The 17,914-nt window shown below is 41.9% G+C and overlaps 2 protein-coding genes and 1 long non-coding RNA gene across 3 annotated transcripts in view; 2 read left to right on the top strand and 1 right to left on the bottom strand.

The window, feature by feature from the left end:
- The window catches only part of LOC310671052, a 74,252-nt gene extending 70,790 nt beyond the window's left edge, over positions 1-3,462 (bottom strand). Inside the window, exon 1 of the long non-coding RNA XR_014507719.1 lies at positions 57-3,462. This is a non-coding gene — a long non-coding RNA (uncharacterized lncRNA). The remainder of the gene's footprint in view (positions 1-56) is intronic.
- Positions 1-16,983, top strand: part of LOC310670265 (uncharacterized protein) — a 100,791-nt gene extending 83,808 nt beyond the window's left edge. Inside the window, exons 3-4 of the mRNA XM_083425329.1 lie at positions 11,859-12,045; positions 14,322-16,983. Coding sequence (XP_083281455.1) covers positions 11,946-12,045; positions 14,322-16,324 — 2,103 coding nt within the window. The 5' untranslated portion in view covers positions 11,859-11,945 and the 3' untranslated portion in view covers positions 16,325-16,983. The remainder of the gene's footprint in view (positions 1-11,858; positions 12,046-14,321) is intronic.
- LOC310670314 (uncharacterized protein) overlaps positions 9,213-17,914 on the top strand; it is a 44,518-nt gene continuing 35,816 nt past the window's right edge. Inside the window, exon 1 of the mRNA XM_083425472.1 lies at positions 9,213-9,419. The gene's annotated coding sequence lies outside the window, so the exon portion shown is untranslated. The remainder of the gene's footprint in view (positions 9,420-17,914) is intronic.

Below are 17,914 nucleotides of genomic sequence, written 5' to 3' on the forward strand. Positions count from 1 at the left end.
ATGGGAGCCTATGTTGGTTTTTCAATACCAGTGTAATGTGGTCTTGGCGGCTGCACCCCATCACCAGTCTAGCTGCTGCATTCTGGATTAGTTGCAGTTTCCGGACCACTTACAAAGGTAGCCCCACATAGAGCGCATTGCAGTAGTCCAAACAGGAGATAACTGGAGCATGCCCTACTCTGGCAAGACAGTCTGAGGGCAGATAGGGTCTCAGCCTGCGTACCAGATTGAGCTGGTAAACAGCTGCCCTGGACACAGAATTGACCTGCGTTTCCATTGACAGCTGCAAATCCAAAATGACCGCCAGGCTATGCACCTAGTCTTTAAGGGCACAGTTACCCCATTCAGGACCAGGGAGTTCTCCACACCTGCCTGCCTCCTGTCTCCCAAAAACAGGACATCTACCTTGTCAGCATTCAACTTTAATATGTTAGCCGCCATCCATCCTCCAACCGCCTCCAGACACTCACACAGGACCTTCATCATCTTCTCTGGTTCAGATTTGAAAGAGAAGTAGAGCTGGGTATCCGCATACTGATGAACACCCAGCCCAAACCCCCTGATCTCTCCCAGCGGCTTCATGTAGAAATCTGAAAGGCATGGGGAGAGGACGGAACCCTGAGGCACCCCGCAAGTGAGAGCTCAGGGGTCTGAACACTCATCCCCCAACACCACTTTCTGAACACGGCCCACTGTATAACAGTTCCTCCAGCTCCCAGCCCCTCTAGTTGGTCCAGAAGGATGTTATGGCTGATGGTATCAAAAGCCTCTGAATGATCCAGCAGAACTAGGAAACAGCTCTCACTTTTGTCCCTAGCCCGCTGGAAATCATCGTGTCCAGGTCAGTTTCAGTCCCATGATGAGGCCTGAATCCCAACTGGAAGGGATCCAAATGGTCCACATCTGCCAGGTGCCCCTGGAGTTGTTCAGCAACCACCCACCCAATCACCTTGCCAAAGAATGGAAGATTTGAGACTGGGCGATAGTTGGCTGTATTGGCTGGGTCTAAAGATATTTTTTTTAAGAAGCAGTTTAATACAGTGCTGCCTCGGGTTACATATGCTTCAGGTTACAGACTTCGCTAACCCAGAAATATTACCTTGGGTTAAGAACTTTGCTTCAGGATGAGAACAGAAATCGTACAGTGGCAGCAGGAGACCCGATTACCTAAAGTGGTGCTTCAGGTGAAGAACAGTTTCACGTTAAGAACAGATCTCCAGAACGAATTATGTTCTTAACCTGAGGTACCACTGTAACTTCCTCTTTCAGTGTGTCTGGGAAGGCTCCCTCACAGAGAGAAGCATTCACCTCCCCATGGAGCCCATCGCCCAGCCCTTCCTGGCTAGAGTTTATGAGCCAGGATGGGCAAGGGTCAAGGAGACAGGTGGTTGGTTTCACTCATCTGTCCACATCCTCGGACATAACAGATTGGAATTGATCCCACGCAACTTTACTAGACAGGACTCTAGCACTCACCAGCCCCCGCCCTGCTCCCACGGGGGAGTCTACCTCTCTGAATCTGAGCGACTTTATCTGCAAAAAACTTTGAAAAATCATTGCAGGAGATCATGTGGCCTGTACCGGGCGCCATTGGAGAGATGGTTCCATTAGATTGCTAACCACTTGAAAGAGTCTCCTGCTGCTGTTTTCTGCAGATGCAATAGAGGGGGTGAAGAAGGTTTTCTTCACCTTCGCTATCGCCATTTGGTAGGCTCAACGTTGAGCTCTAACCTGTGTCCGGTCAGATCCACTGGCGCTCTAGCCGTCTCGTTGCCCTCAGAGCTTTTTGGAGCCAGATACTCAATAGCCCTGGTTAACTCTACATTCCAGCGGGCCACCAGGGAATCAGCTGAAAGGCCATCAACACAGGATAAAACCCCCCCTGCCACTCTCTGGAAACCATTTGGATCCATTAAGTGGCGGTGGCAGACCATCCAAATCGAACCCACCTCCCTGCAGAGGGGAAGGGTTGTGGAGAAGTCCAGTTGCACCAGGAAGTGATCTGAACAAGGCACTTCTTTAGATTCGCTTTTACTTAGTGTCAGATCACCAACATCCATAGAGGAGAAAAACCAGGTCTAAGGCATTTCTGTGACTATACGTTGGGCCAAACCTATTTAGGGACAGCCCATGGAGGCCATGCTTTCCACAAAGTCCCAATCGGCCCCTTGTAAATTTGTGTCGGCGTGAATGTTAAAATCCCCCAAGGACAACCAAATTAGGTGTCTCCAGGAGAACATCTGCCACCACCTGAAGCAGCTTGGGCAGGGAATCCTTGGTGCAGCGGGGTGGTCGGTACACCAAAAGGAATCCTGTACTGCCCCTATTGTCCAACTTCAAGAGCATGCACTCAGAGAACTGGGTCTTCCCAATAGGACGCCTGGTGCAAATTAATGACTTCCTACAAATGACTGCAAATCACACCCCTCCCCTGCCCAGATGACTTGGGTTGCTGTGCGTAAAAGAAACCTGGTGGACAAGCAGCGGCAAGGACAGGTCCACCTGCTTCATCCCACCAAGTCTCTGTTACACATGCCAGGTCAAGTTCTCCATCCACGATCAAGTCATGGGTGGCAGTGGTCTTATGAATCATTGACCTGGCATTGCATAGCGGCACCTTCGGGACATCTGGGTCTCCCTTGCTGATTCCAGTATCCATCCAAATTACACTAGACCCGGAGGGATAGTCCTCAAAGTAAAATGGGGGGCCATGCTATTTGGTGACCCTCTTTTTTTCTTTTTTTAGTAATTTATACTTCTACATCACACAAACAAGCGTTGAATAAAATGAACAAACAATAGAAAACAGAAGAAAATTCAAAAACAAAATTACAAGGATCTAAACATAATATGCATATCAAAAATACAAAACATTATATTCTCCCCAAAAAAGAAAAGGAACAAAAAACACCAAAAAAGAAGAAAAAGAAAGGAGACTAAGGGGCGGAAATGACTTCTAACTAACTCCATGTGGCTCTTTATTCTTCATATCACTGGTTGTCTGTAATGATTAATTTTTTGGAGAATTATTCTAATTACCTGTGAGATTTTTATTCTAAACTAAGCCAAGTATGAATCTGGAAATCGGTTCTCTTCGTATAATTTATAAAGACTTCCCACTCTCTCCTTATTTTCTCATTAGAATAACTTCTTATTAAACCTGTAAGTCTGGCCAATTCAAGATATCCTGACAATTTAAGAACTCTTTCTTCTTTTGTTGGTGTTGTTACTTTTCCAATTTTTAGCCATTACTATCTTGGCCGCCATTACTGCATACAAAAATATTCTTTTGGTTTCTTTTGGGATGTCTGTTGTTAATAGGCCCAAAAAAACATTTCTGGTTTTTTGGGGAAAGTATGTCTTAACATTTTATTTAATTCTTCATTAATGGTATCTCAAAATTATTTAATTTTAGGGCACGTCCACCACATATGGAAGAAATTCCCTTCTTTAAGTTTGCACCTCCAACACTTTCCACTGTAATATTAAACCTGTAAGTTTGGCCAATTCATGATATCCTGACAATTTAAGAACTCTTTCTTTTGTTGGTGTTATGTTACATTTCCAATTTTTAGCAATTACTGTCCTCGCCGCCATTACTGCATACAAAATTATTCTTTTGTGATCTCTGTTTTTAATAGGCCCAGAAAAGCATTTCTGGTTTTGGGGGGAAAGTATGTCTTAACATTTTATTTAATTCTTCATTAATGGCATCCCAAAATTATTTAATTTTAGGGCACGTCCACCACATATGGAAGAAATTCCCTTCTTTAAGTTTGCACCTCCAACACTTTCCACTGGTGTTTCAGTACATTTTAGCTAATTTCAAGGGTTTAAAATACCATCTGTACATCATTTTTTAAAAAGAACTTTATTGTGTAACATGCTGTAAATCTTATGTCTCTTTTCCATAAGTTTTCCCATTTTTCTAAATCAATTGTATGACCCATTTGACTATGACATCTTTAACTATTTAATAATAGTTTATGCATTTTAGATAATTTTTTATCATCCTTTATAATCAATTCTTTGTCTATTTCAGATAATTTTGTATCAAATCCATTTACTTTCTTGTCTTCCTCAAAAATTGCATTTAATTGATGGTATTGAAACCAGCCTATTCCCTTATGTCTTATTATTTCACATTTTTTTCATCTATTATTTACTTCCTGTAAAAGATCTTTATATGTCAACCAAATTGAATGCATATTTTTTCTTCTTACTGCCTCCGCCTCCATTGGTGACAACCACCATGGGGTTTTTGGTTCTAATAATTTTTTGTTCCTTTCCCAAGCTTCATATAAGGCTTTCCTAATAATGTGATTTAGAAATCCATTGTGGATTTTTGCTTTATTATAACCCAGGTAGCCGTGCCACCCCACTATATTATCCCTACTATATTATAGTGCCACCCCACTATATTATCCCAGCCCTAAATATCCAATAATTTAGTATTCAAGATCATCCATTCCTTGAGCCAGACCAGGCAGGCAACTTCATAGTAGATCCTAAAATCTGGCATTCCAAACCCTCCTTTGATTTTGATTTCTGTTAATAATTTAAATTTAATTTTGTTTTGTTTTTTGCCCTGCCAAAGGTATTTCGCCAAATACCTGTGCCATTCCTTAAAACAATTTAGGACATTAAGAATCGGAATTGATTGAAAAAGGAACAGCATTTTTGGTAAAACTACCATCTTGATTGTAGAAATTCTTCCCTGCAACGTGAGTTTTAATTTACCCCAGATTTCTAAGTCTTTCTTAATTTCGTTCCATACCTTAATATAATTGTATTTCTATAAATTAGTGTTTCTCATGGTTATCCAAATTCCTAAATACTTTGCTCTGTTAGTAATTTTAGGTCCTGTTTCTATTTCTAACTTTACTTTTTCTTGTATATCTAATTTTTTTACCAGGAGTTTTGTTTTTTCTTTATTAATTTTGAATCCTGATAATTATCCAAACTCCTTTCTTTTTTTCTTTTCTTTTTTATAATTCTTTTTATTGATTTCCTTTCTTACAACAAATATCCATCACCATCACTAAACATTCATTTTCCAATTTCCCCCAGCCCTGTTGCCTTCCCCCAGCTTCCCTTTGTGGCTTGTTACATCAAATGATACAATCTGCTGTTTGTATATGATATTATGTTGACCCATTGTACTTCTTGTTCTCTGTAAATAAAGTTGTAAATGTTTATTTAAATCCTGCCATTGAGTTCATGCTTTTTTGTTGTTTCTGCAGATGTGTTGTAAAAGGTTCCTATTCTTTTTCAAAGTCACTATTGTCCTTTTTTACGCAGCTTGTCCGTTAATTTTTGGATTTTTGCCATTGTTCTTTGGATGGTGCTTCTCTGGTCTTCCAATTTTGTGCTCTTAAGATTCTTGCTGCTGTCGTAGCATACATAAATAATGTCCGTTTTTCTTTCGGCAGCTCTTGACCTAAAATACCCAACGAAAAAGCTTCTAGTTTTTTAACAAATGTCATTTTAAACATTTTTTTCAATTCATTGTAGATCATTTCCCAATTTTTTTAAATAATCTTGCAACCCCACCACATACGGTAAAATGTACCTTCCCCTTCTTTACATCTCCAACAGTTCTTTTGGTCTGTTTTATACATTTCTGCTAATTTTACTGGTGTGGTGTACCATCTATACATCATTTTCATATACCGTAATTCTCTTTTAGCAATATGCAATCCATAAATTTCAAATTCACTTTCCAGAGCCTTATCCAATCCTCAAATAGTATATTATAGCCTAAATCCTGTGCCCAATTGATCATTACTGATTTAACTTCATCTTTGGTTTCTCATTCCAACTTTGGTCCTCTTTTGTCCTCCCCGCCCCCAAAAAGTCTTTCTATCTTGAAAATGGTATAGGTGCCATTTATTCAGAACAAAAGGCAAAATTAATTGTGAACAATGTGGTGACAGAAGAGCTTAAGATTGAGAAAGGGACACGACAAGGTTGCCCAATTTCTCCATTGCTTTTTATATTGGTCCTCGAGGTTTTGTTAAACATGATTAGAAAGGACCAAGAGGTTAAAGGTATACAAGTGGGAGCTAAACAGTACAAACTGAAAGCATTTGCTGATGACTTAGTATTGACCTTACAGGAGCCAGAACCTAGTACTAAAAGGGTATTGGAACTGATTCAAGAATTTGGACAGGTTGCAGGTTTTACGCTGAATAAGATGAAAACTAAGGTTTTAGAAAAAAATTTAACTGTGAACGAGAGAGAGAAGTTTCAGGAGGAGACAGGACTAACATTGATCCAAAAAGTGAAATATTTAGGGGTTAAGATGACTGCTTAAAATGTGAATTTATTTAAGGATAACTATGAAAAATGTTGGATTGAAGTGAAAAAGGATTTAGAAGCATGGACAAATTTGAAGTTATCATTGTTAGGCCAAATTGCTGTGATAAAAATGAATGTGCTGCCAAGGATGTTATTTTTGTTTCAAACATTGCAAATTTTGGATAAGATGGATTGTTTCAAGAAGTGGCAGAAGGATATTTCCAGATTTGTTTGGCAGGGCAAGAAGCCTTGAATAAAATTTAAGATATTAACTGATGCCAAAGAAAGAGGTGGATTTCCCTGCCAGACCTTAAACTTTATTATGAATCAGCTGCTTTTTGCTGGCTGAGAGAATGGCTGCTTCTTGAAAACACTGACGGGTTGGATCTAGAAGGTTTCAATAATGCATTTGGTTGGCATGCATATTTGTGGTACGATAAGGTAAAAATACATAAAGCGTTTAAAAATCATATTGTTAGAAAAGCATTGTTTAATGTTTGGATAAGATATAAGGACTTGTTAGAAAATAAAACCCCAAGATGGTTGTCACCAATGGAAGCGAAGGCACAGAAAAAAATGGAAACAGAATTGTTAGATCCAAAAACCAAGAATTTGTCAAGAATGTATAACTTGCTGCCCGACAATAAATGTTGGAAATATAATAAGACTGAAGGTACATTCTTTCACCTTTGGTGGACATGCCCAAGGATTAAGACATTCTGGGAGATGATTTATAATGAAATGAAAAATGTATTTAAATATACCTTCCTGAAGAAACCAGAGGCCTTTCTCCTGGGCATGGTTGGCCAATTGGTGTTAAAGAAGGATAGAACTTTTTTTATGTATGCAAAAACAGCAGCAAGAATACTCATCGCGAAGTACTGGAAGACACAATATTTACCCACCAGGGAATAATGGCAGATGAAGTTGATGGACTATATGGAACTGGTGGAAATGACTGGCAGAATCTGATACCAGGGAGAAGAGTCGGTGGAAGAAAACTGGAAAAAGTTGAAAAACTATTTACAGAAATACTGTAAAATTAAAGAATGTTAGAAGAATGTTGGAATGAAGTTATATGGCTTTAGTAGAAATGTTATAAGGAATTAAGTATAAATAGATTAATAGAATATAAAAGGGAAAAATAAGGTTAGAATGCGTTAAGATATTTATAGGATAGAAAACAGAGAAAGATGGAAAGGAATTGCTGAAACAATTGACAGAAGTGGAATACAAAAAGGGAGGTGCGAGGAGGTCGGTGAAATAAGTGAATGAAACACAAGATATTGAAACTGTTTGAGTGTTTCAAACTGTTTTTGTTTTGTTTTGTTAGTTTAATGTGTTAGTGTTATGTAGTGTTTTTGTATTGTATTGTTCTTTTGTCTTTGTCTAAATTGTTGGAAAAGTAATAAATATTATTTTCACAACCCCCCCCCCCCAAAAAAAGTCTTTCTATCTGAGCTGGCTCGCTGCCTGTTACATTACATGCAGGGAAACCTGCGTGTGGGGGTTCCTCTCTGTGGGGGGTTCCTCTCTGTGTAAAGTCTTCAAACTGCGCCTGCACGTGCCTGACAAATCTGCCCCATTGCCTTTCCCTGGTCAAAATTTATCTTTCCCCCCACCTCCAGTCTCAGTTGTTGTGTGTCCTGGCTGAGGGAAAAACAGAAGACGGCTGGCCATCGGTCAGGGATAGTCTCATTGAGATTCCTGCGTTGCCCCAGCGGTTTGGCTAGATGACCCTCAGGGTTCCCTTCCAACTCTACAGTTCTCTGGTGCAGGTTGGTGCAGATTTTTAGGTACAAGTTGGATGCAAGGGGTGCATAGGATTGCAGTCCAACTTATGCACCGTCGGCTTGGGAATAACTCCCACGGATCATGATGAGCCTCGCAGGCTGCTGTGCAGTCCTGCTTTTTAAATAAATGTTCCTTTTCACATAATACAGAGCATGGTGAAATCACAATAAATAAAACCTCCCCTTCAGTAGTTTCAAGCACTACTACAAGTTCCACATAATATCTGCACTGCATTGTTTACTGTGGCAGCACCTGCACTTTAGAACTCCCCGCCTATTGCAATAAAGCACATGCCTTTGCTAGGCTGTTCAAGCACCTGCTAAAAGCATTCTTGTTTAGGCAAGCATACCCAGGGACGCGGGTGGCGCTGTGGGTTAAACCACAGAGCCTAGGGCTTGCCGGTCCCTGCTCCTGCCAACCTAGCAGTTCAAAAGCACGTCAAAGTGCAAGTAGATAAATAGGTACTGCTCCGGCGGGAAGGTAAACGGCGTTTCCATGCGCTGCTCTGGTTCGCCAGAAGTGGCTTAGTCCTGCTGGCCACATGACCCGGAAGCTGTACGCCGGCTTCCTCGGAAAATAAAGCGAGATGAGCGTTGCAACCCCAGAGTCGGCCACGACTGGACCTAATGGTCAGGGGTCCCTTTACCTTTCCCTTACGCAGATACTTAGGAAGTGGAAGTAATTTTAATCTGTTTTAATATTTTAGCTTTTGTATGTTTTAAAGTAGGGTTGTAAATTTGTCTTGATTTTACTGCTGTGGTGTTCTTTTTGTTTGTTTTGGGAAACCCCTCTGCAGGTTTTTTAAAATAAATTTTATTCAATAAATAAATATAAATAAAATAACACAAGCCAAAACACAATCCACCCTAAGTATCTCTCCACAGTGCCGTTCCTTAAAATACCATCTGAACAAAATTGGTGAAGCAGTAAAGAGTTTATTGAGGACAAGACGTTCTTGCAAAAGCGGGGGTCCAAAGCAGGCACAGTCCAGCTGGAGCAAAGCATGAGTTTATATTCCCCATGGACACGTTCCGTCTCCCCATTGGTTGGGTGCTGCAAGGTTTTCCTTCCCCCAATTATCAAATAACAGACAAGCAGCTGAGCGTGGGGAGAAACTTCTCCTTCCTCCTCAGAGTTGCCTCCACTTCCGGCTTCACCAGCAGAGATAAAATTGGAGCTGGCAAAGGAGGGAGGGAGGCGGGAAGGGGGGCTGCATTGTGCGGAGGAGGGGGCTTCTTCCTAATCAAGCCTCCTAATTAAGCGCCCTCACTCCCTGCCTCCCACGCGGGGGCTCCCATTCCCGCCCCCGCTGCCCAGGATTTCGGGTGAGTGCAAAGCCAATGGCGGGGAAGGAGGGAAGGGGCTTTGCGAGGCGGTCCAGGATGAGAAGCCCCGTGGCCGGGAGAAGAGAAGGGGGGAAAGGGAGCTGTTTCCCTAAAGGGGGCCTTGAAGGGGGGAGGGAGAAGCTTCCTCCTGCAGGGATCTGGTGCAAAGGGAGTTGCAGTGAAGGAGGCGGGAAAGGGGAGAGGGGTGGGCATTGCTGGCCAGGATCGCCTTAATAGTATTAATTTAAATTTAATATCTATACCCCAGCAGAAGACCCCTCGGAGGAGGAACTTATCTTTAGGCAACAGGCGAAAGTCTTGCTCTTCTCCCAGGGGTTTGGCTCATTAAACAATCTATGGACTGCACACCTGCATGGGGGGGCTGGAGGGTTTTCGTTTTTATTTCCTGCTCTGCTATGCATCTCTGTGTTTTTCTCTTGTAAGCTGCCCTGTGATCTTTGGAGGAAGGGCAGTATAGAAATGTGAAGAATAGCTGTAAAAATAGGAAACCCTCTTGCGTTCAAGGGAGGGGGGTTGGGACAAAGTCTCTGATCAGCATGCATAACAGGATGGGCTTAGGAGGGAATGATGATAATAAGAATAAGAGTAAAATAAAAATAAATAATTCATTACTTGCACCCTGCCCATCTGATTCCGTTGCCTCAGCCACTCTGGGCGATTTTCCATCAAAAACACCAAAAAATTTAAAACATCGAAAACTTCCCTGAACAGGGCTGCTATCAGAATACTTCCATTTTGTAGAAATGGCCTTTGAATTTAAAGAAATGCCCTCTTTAAGGAATCCTGTGGTGTAAACGTGTATGTTGTCCTCTAGGTCCAAACACATAGTATGAGCAAGCAGTGCTCCAAAGTGCTTCTCTTGTGAACTTGCCATCTAAGTTGTTTACTCCTGATGAAAACTGCTGTTTTCCAAAAGGACTGGAGAAGGGGGGGTCTCCTCACCACTTTTAACCCCCCCACTCCCACCGCATGGAAGGCAGAGGACGTGTTCATTCACAATCCCAGTGTTTACCATGTGTGTATCTGAAGTGAACCAGGCGCTGCCGCTCCTTCCCCTCTCACTGGGCTGCAGAGGAGGAAAGGGATGGGATTGAAGGCTCTTCCTGCCTCTCTCCCCTGAGCAAGAAGAGCAAAGGGTGTTTGCAGGGCAGGAGGGCAGAGGAGGAGGCGGCAGCGAGGGCAGAGGGAGCAGTGGGCGGATCCCTCCTCTGCCAGGGGGTCCAGATGCAAGCAAGGGGCTTCCTTCTTCTCCATGCAAGGGCCACCCATGTATTCAGAGCAGTCCTTTGCAGATTAACTCTTAAGTTCCATGGGATCTACTCTCAGGCCACTAATGTGCATACCATGCCAGCCTTGGGAAGGGAGGCGGGACAGGCAGGTGAAAGGAATTGCCAAAGGTGTTTGAAAATGGACAGGGGCTCTTGGGGAGGGGTCTTTTTCTATGCAACAACTGCAGTGAGGATGCTGATTGCCAAGGGATAGAAAGGAGATAAAATTCCATTAAAAGAGGAGTGGCAAGTAAAAATCCTTCAATATATAGAAGTAGCACAGATGACGGAAAAGATAAGAAATCGATTGGCCCAAAAGTTTAAATGGGAATGGGAGCTCTATAGACAATATTTAAAAGAACAGTGTCCCCTTATAAAAACTTTAAAATGCTTTGAATAACTCTCGGAATTGAATAAGGTACAAAGTATTCTGACAAGATTTAACAAAGATAAAGTTTATTGAAAAATAGAGGCAAGTAATTAAGAAAATTGCCAACCTAGCAGTTCGAAAGCACGTCAAAAGTGCAAGTAGATAAATAATTTTTTTATTACATACCGCTCCAGCGGAAAGGTAAACGGTGTTTCCATGCGCTGCTCTGGTTTGCCAGAAGCGGCTTAGTCATGCTGGCCCCATGACCCGGAAGCTGAGTGCGGACAAACGCCGGCTCCCTCGGTCAGTAAAGCGAGATGAGCGCCGCAACCCCAGAGTCATCCATGACTGCACCTAACGGTCAGGGATACCTTTACCTAGTTAATAAAATAAATAACCTATATCAAGGAAGTCGGAAGTTGATGGGTGGAATAATTTTGTGCATTTGTGATGTATTGTTCTATTTCTTTTGTATTGTGTAATGTATTGTGCTTTTTTGTTTTGTTTCTTTTCCTATTTATAAGCTTTTGGTGTGTATGTGTGTGCTGATTTTAAACCAATAAAGATTGAATAAACAAAATAAAATAAATAAAAATAAAATAAAATAAATAAGGAAGGGAGGTGATGAAAGGAATTGCCAAAGGTATTTGAAAATGGGTGGGGGCTCTTGGGAAGGGGGTGCCCAGTTGGGGCTTCTCCAGGGGCAGCAGAATGTCTTGGGCAGGAGAATCCCTGCAGGGGCTCTCAGACTCCCTTGGCTTCTTCTTCCCTCCCTCCCAGGAAGCTGCAACTTGCTCTGGATTCTGTGCTCCTCAGGAAGCTGAACCTGCAAATCTAGCTGAGACTGAACCTGCAACCCTGGCCAGGATGGAAGGAGGAAGATGGACGGTTGACCTGGTCAGGCTGTCTCCCGCATCCCTCCCCACAACCTCTGAGCATTCCCTCCCAGGACCCTTGGAGAAATCTGGTGAGTTCCAGGGGAGAGGAGATGGGGACAGGGATAGATGGATGGTGGAGGGAGAAAGAGGAAAAGATGGAGAGGAGACAAATGGAAGGAAGTTCCTGAACCTAAGAAGGAAGGGGTGAGGCCTTCTCCAAACCAGCTCTTTGTTTCTTGAATCCCTATCATAAAGTAGTGGGGGCAGATTTTCTTCCTCCAGGATTTTAAATCTTAGGAGTTACAGTGGTACCTTGGTTCTTAAACATAATCGGTTTCCGGAAGTCTTCCAAAACCAAAGCGTTCCAAAACCAAGGCATGATTTCCCGTAGAAAGTAACGCAAAATGGATTAATCCATTCCAGACTTTTAAAAACAACCCCTAAAACAGCAATTTAACATGAATTTTACTATCTAACAAGACCATTGATCCATAAAAAGAAAGCAATAATCAATGTTCTCTACAATAAAATAAATAAGACAGCATTGTAGATGATAAAAATTTTAAAAAAAAAAATCTTACCTGCACTGATGATTGTCATTGTTTGAATGGGGGGCTTTTATCCCTTTCCACAGTTAATCAATTAATAAATCAATCATAAAACAAACAAACAAGCCTCAGTCAAAATTGAAAAAGCCTCACAAACAAAAACCCCCAAAATAGGAAAAAAATAAAGCAGCAAATGTCACCTCAGAACACTGCAACCAGTAACAGCTTTAATATTTTTGGCAATACATTCATTTTTATTACTGATATTCTTCCCGAAAAGGATAAATTCATTCTTCCCCATAGCGCTAAATCTCTTTTTATTTCTTTCCACACATTCTCCTTATTGTCTTTAAAAATATTAATATTCTTAGCTGTCAAACATATCTCTCAGTATTTGACTTTTTTATGTATAAGTAATTCTGTTTTCTGTTGTAATTCCTATTTGTCTTGCTCCATCATGTGTTTTTTTACCAAAAACTTAGTCTTATTCTTGTTTAGTTTAAAGCCTCCAGCCTGCCTGAAGTCCTGTATCTTTTTTACTACCTTTGGTGGAGTATTTTTGGGATCTTTCACTGTTATTACAAGGTCAACTGCCAAAGCTTTTAATTTATATGCTTTATTTTCTACTGTTATTCCTCTAATTAATTTCTCCACTCTTCCTCTCTCGCAAGAACCTCTGGTACAAAAATAAATAATAATGGTGATAGGGGATATCCTTGTCTTGTCCCCTTCCTTATTTTACACTTTTCTATTATAACCTTATTAACAATCAGCATAGCCTGTTGGTAAGAATAAATTGCATCAATTCCTCTCCCGAATGCTTCCCCAAAATTCAGTTTTTCTTTTATCTTTTTCATAAAAGTCCATGAAACATTATCAAAAGCCTTTTCAGCATCTATAAACATTAAGGCCACTTTTTTCTCATTTCTTACTTCCAAATATTCAATAATATCAATCATATTCCTTATATTCTCCTTCATCTGACGTCCTGGGAGAAAGCAGGCCTGATTGTGATGATTTTTTTCTGCTAAAACACCTTTCATTCTATTGCCCAAAATATGAGCAATACTCTAAATGGACTTCTATGGACTTCCATCCTATAGGAGTGATGGCCAACAACTTGGGTAGCTTGAAAAAGAGGATTAGACTCAAAGCACAGGAAGGCAGAGGACTCTTGTACTCAAATCCTGCTTGCTGGTTTCCCGCAAGCATTTAGTTGACCACTGTGAGAACAGGATGCTGGCCTAGGTGGGCCTTTGCCCAATCGAGCAGGCTCTTCTTATGTTCTAATACAGGCATCCCCAAACTTGGCCCTCCAGATGTTTTGGAACTACAACTACCATCATCCCTAGCTAACAGGACCAGTGGTCTGGGATGATGGGAATTGTAGTCCCAAAACATCTGGAGGGCCAAGTTTGAGGATGCGTGTTCTAATATAGTGCAATATTTTTAGTTACATGTGGCATAGCAACACTAAAGTTTTGCTTCTTAGTCATAGGAGAGACTGCTACTTGAGCCTGTGATCATTTCCTCCCTGGAAAAAGAGAAATACGGAGATGTGTCTAAGAAGCCAGTTCCACCATAAATTATAAAATAATGCAGTTTATTAAGTGTGAACGGAGTGATCATGTGTTGTTCTTGCCATTATCTCACCTGCATTCCTAAAAGTTTGGAACAATGGAGAGGACAATGGAAAAATGAGACAGTGTTAAAATAGGAGAAGGTGCATATTGGGATTGACGTGTGTTCAGTTCCTTTCTTGTCTTTCTTGTAACTCTTAACAGGATTCTCCCCACCCCGCCCCCACTCCCAAACAGGTGAGGAAGATGATGGCCAGAATTCTATGGAGCCATCTGTGAATTCATTGGGAAGACCACAGAAACAGCTTAAATGCCTGGAATGTGGGATGTGCTTTAGTCACAGTGGAAGACTGAGGACACATCAACAAATTCACATAGAGGAGAAACGATTTAAATGTACTAACTATCGAAAGAGCATCAGGGAAAATGGAACTCTTAGAAAACATCAAGGAACTCACACAGGGGGAAAACCATTTGAATGTACTGAATGTGGAAAGTGCTTCAGTCAAAATGGAACACTTAGAAGACACCAACGAACTCACACGGGGGAGAAACCATTTAAATGTATTGAATGTGGAAAGAGCTTCAGTGAAAGTGGAAGCCTTAGAAAACACCAACGAACTCACACAGGTGAGACACCATTTAAATGTATTGAATGTGGAAAGAGCTTCAGTGACAGTGGAAGCCTTAGAAGTCACCAACGAACTCACACGGGGGAGAAACCCTTTAAATGTATTGAATGTGGAAAGAGCTTCCGTGAAAGTGGAAGCCTTAGAAAACACCAACGAACTCACACAGGTGAGACACCATTTAAATGTATTGAATGTGGAAAGAGCTTCAGTCAGTATGGACACCTTAGAAGTCACCAACGAACTCACACAGGGGAGAAACCATTTCAATGTATTGAATGTGGAAGGTGCTTCAGTGTAAGTGGACACCTTAGAATACACCAACGAACTCACACGGGGGAGAAACCATTTAAATGTATTGAATGTGGAAAGAGCTTCAGTGACAGTGGAAGCCTTAGAAAACACCAACGAACTCACACGGGGGAGAAACCATTTAAATGTATTGAATGTGGAAAGAGCTTCAGTGAAAGTGGACACCTTAGAATACACCAACGAACTCACACGGGGGAGAAACCATTTAAATGTATTGAATGTGGAAAGAGCTTCAGTGACAATGGACAGCGTAGAATACACCAACGAACCCACACAGGGGAGAAACCATTTAAATGTATTGAATGTGGAAAGAGCTTCAATGAAAGTGGACACCTTAGAAGACACCAACGAACTCACACGGGGGAGACACCATTTAAATGTATTGAATGTGGAAAGAGCTTCAGTGAAAGGGGAGCACTAAGAAAACATCAACAAACTCACACAGGGGAGAAACCATTTAAATGTATTGAATGTGGAAAGTGCTTCAGTCGAAATGGAACACTTAGAATACACCAACGAACTCACACGGGGGAGAAACCATTTAAATGTATTGAATGTGGAAAGAGCTTCAGAGGAAGTGGAGACCTTAGAATACACGAACGAACTCACACAGGGGAGAAACCATTTAAATGTATTGAATGTGGAAAGTGCTTCAGTCAAAATGGAACACTTAGAATACACCAACGAACTCACACAGGGGAGAAACCATTTAAATGTATTGAATGTGGAAAGAGCTTCAGAGGAAGTGGAGACCTTAGAATACACGAACGAACTCACACAGGGGAGAAACCATTTAAATGTATTGAATGTGGAAAGTGCTTCAGTCGAAATGGAACACTTAGAATACACCAACGAACTCACACGGGGGAGAAACCATTTAAATGTATTGAATGTGGAAAGAGCTTCAGTGGAAGTGGAAACTTTAGAAAACACCAGCAAACTCACACGGGGGAGAAACCATTTAAATGTATTGAATGTGGAAAGTGCTTCAGTCGAAATGGAACACTTAGAATACACGAACGAACTCACACAGGGGAGAAACCATTTGAATGTATTGAATGTGGAAAGTGCTTCAGTCGAAATGGAACACTTAGAATACACCAACGAACTCACACGGGGGAGAAACCACTGAAATGTATTGAAAGTGGAAAGAGCTTCAATGATAGTGGAAACCTTAGAAAACATCAACAAACTCACACGGGGGAGAAACCATTTGAATGTATTGAATGTGGAAAGAGCTTCAGTCAATATGTACACCTTAGGAAACATCAACGAACTCACACGGGAGAAACCATTTAAATGTACTAAATATGGAAAGAGCTTCCATCCATATAGACACCTTCTAAGACACCAAATATCACACAGGGAAGAAACCATTTTAATGTATGGCATGTGGAAGGAGATTCAGCTACAGTAGAGCACTGAGAATACACCAACTAACTCATACAGGGGAGAAACCATTGGAACGTATTGAATGAGGGATGAGCTTCAACAGGAAGGATAAACTTACATTACATTGGCCAACTCCCACAGGGGAGAAGCTTAAGCCAATATGGAAACTTAGGAAACATCCGCTAACTCACGTGGGGAAAACCAGATTCATGAAACATGGAAAAAGCTTCAGAGGGAGTGGAGACCTTAATATTCATTAAAAAATTCACACAGGCAGGAAACCATATAAATGTAGGGAGTTTTCCACTCAGGTTTTACCAGATTTCCTGGGAAGTGAAGATTACTGCCAAGTCTCTGGATGTACAGAAAATAATTTGGCAGTGTTTTCAATAATAATAATAGTAACAGCAACAATAATAACAATATAATTTATACCACACCCCTCTGGCTGGATTTCCCTCGCGGCACAGCCACTCTTGGTGGCTTGCAACAAAATATTGAAATACAATAGTCCTCCAGATATTAAAAGCTTCCCTAAACAGGGCAGCCTTCAAACGTCTTTTAAAGTCTGGTGGCTGTTTTTTTCCTTTGACATCTGGTGGGAGGGTATTCCACAGGGAGGGCACCACTACCCAGAAGGCCTTCTGCTTGGTTCCCTGTAACTTCGCTTCTCACAGTGAGGCAACCGTCAGAAGGCTCTTGGTGCTGGACCTCCATGTCCAGGCAGAACGATGGGGGTGGAGACTCTACTTCAGGTATACTGGATCGAGGCCGTTTAGCGCTTTAAAGGTCAGCACCAACACTTTGATTTGTGCTCAGAAATGCAATGGGAGCCTATGTTGGTTTTTCAATACCAGTGTAATGTGGTCTTGGCGGCTGCACCCCATCACCAGTCTAGCTGCTGCATTCTGGATTAGTTGCAGTTTCCGGACCACTTACAAAGGTAGCCCCACATAGAGCGCATTGCAGTAGTCCAAACAGGAGATAACTGGAGCATGCACTACTCTGGCAAGACAGTCTGAGGGCAGATAGGGTCTCAGCCTGCGTACCAGATGGAGCTGGTAAACAGCTGCCCTGGACACAGAATTGACCTGCGTTTCCATTGACAGCTGCAAATCCAAAATGACCGCCAGGCTATGCACCTAGTCTTTAGGGGCACAGTTACCCCATTCAGGACCAGGGAGTTCTCCACACCTGCCTGCCTCCTGTCTCCCAAAAACGTCTACCTTGTCAGCATTCAACTTTAATATGTTAGCCGCCATCCATCCTCCAACCGCCTCCAGACACTCACACAGGACCTTCATCATCTTCTCTGGTTCAGATTTGAAAGAGAAGTAGAGCTGGGTATCCGCATACTGATGAACACCCAGCCCAAACCCCCTGATCTCTCCCAGCGGCTGCATGTAGAAATCTGAAAGGCATGGGGAGAGGACGGAACCCTGAGGCACCCCACAAGTGAGAGCTCAGGGGTCTGAACACTCATCCCCCAACACCACT

The sequence above is a fragment of the Podarcis tiliguerta genome (genome assembly GCF_965153285.1).
Source record: "Podarcis tiliguerta genome assembly, chromosome: 2".
Lineage (NCBI taxonomy): Eukaryota > Metazoa > Chordata > Lepidosauria > Squamata > Lacertidae > Podarcis > Podarcis tiliguerta.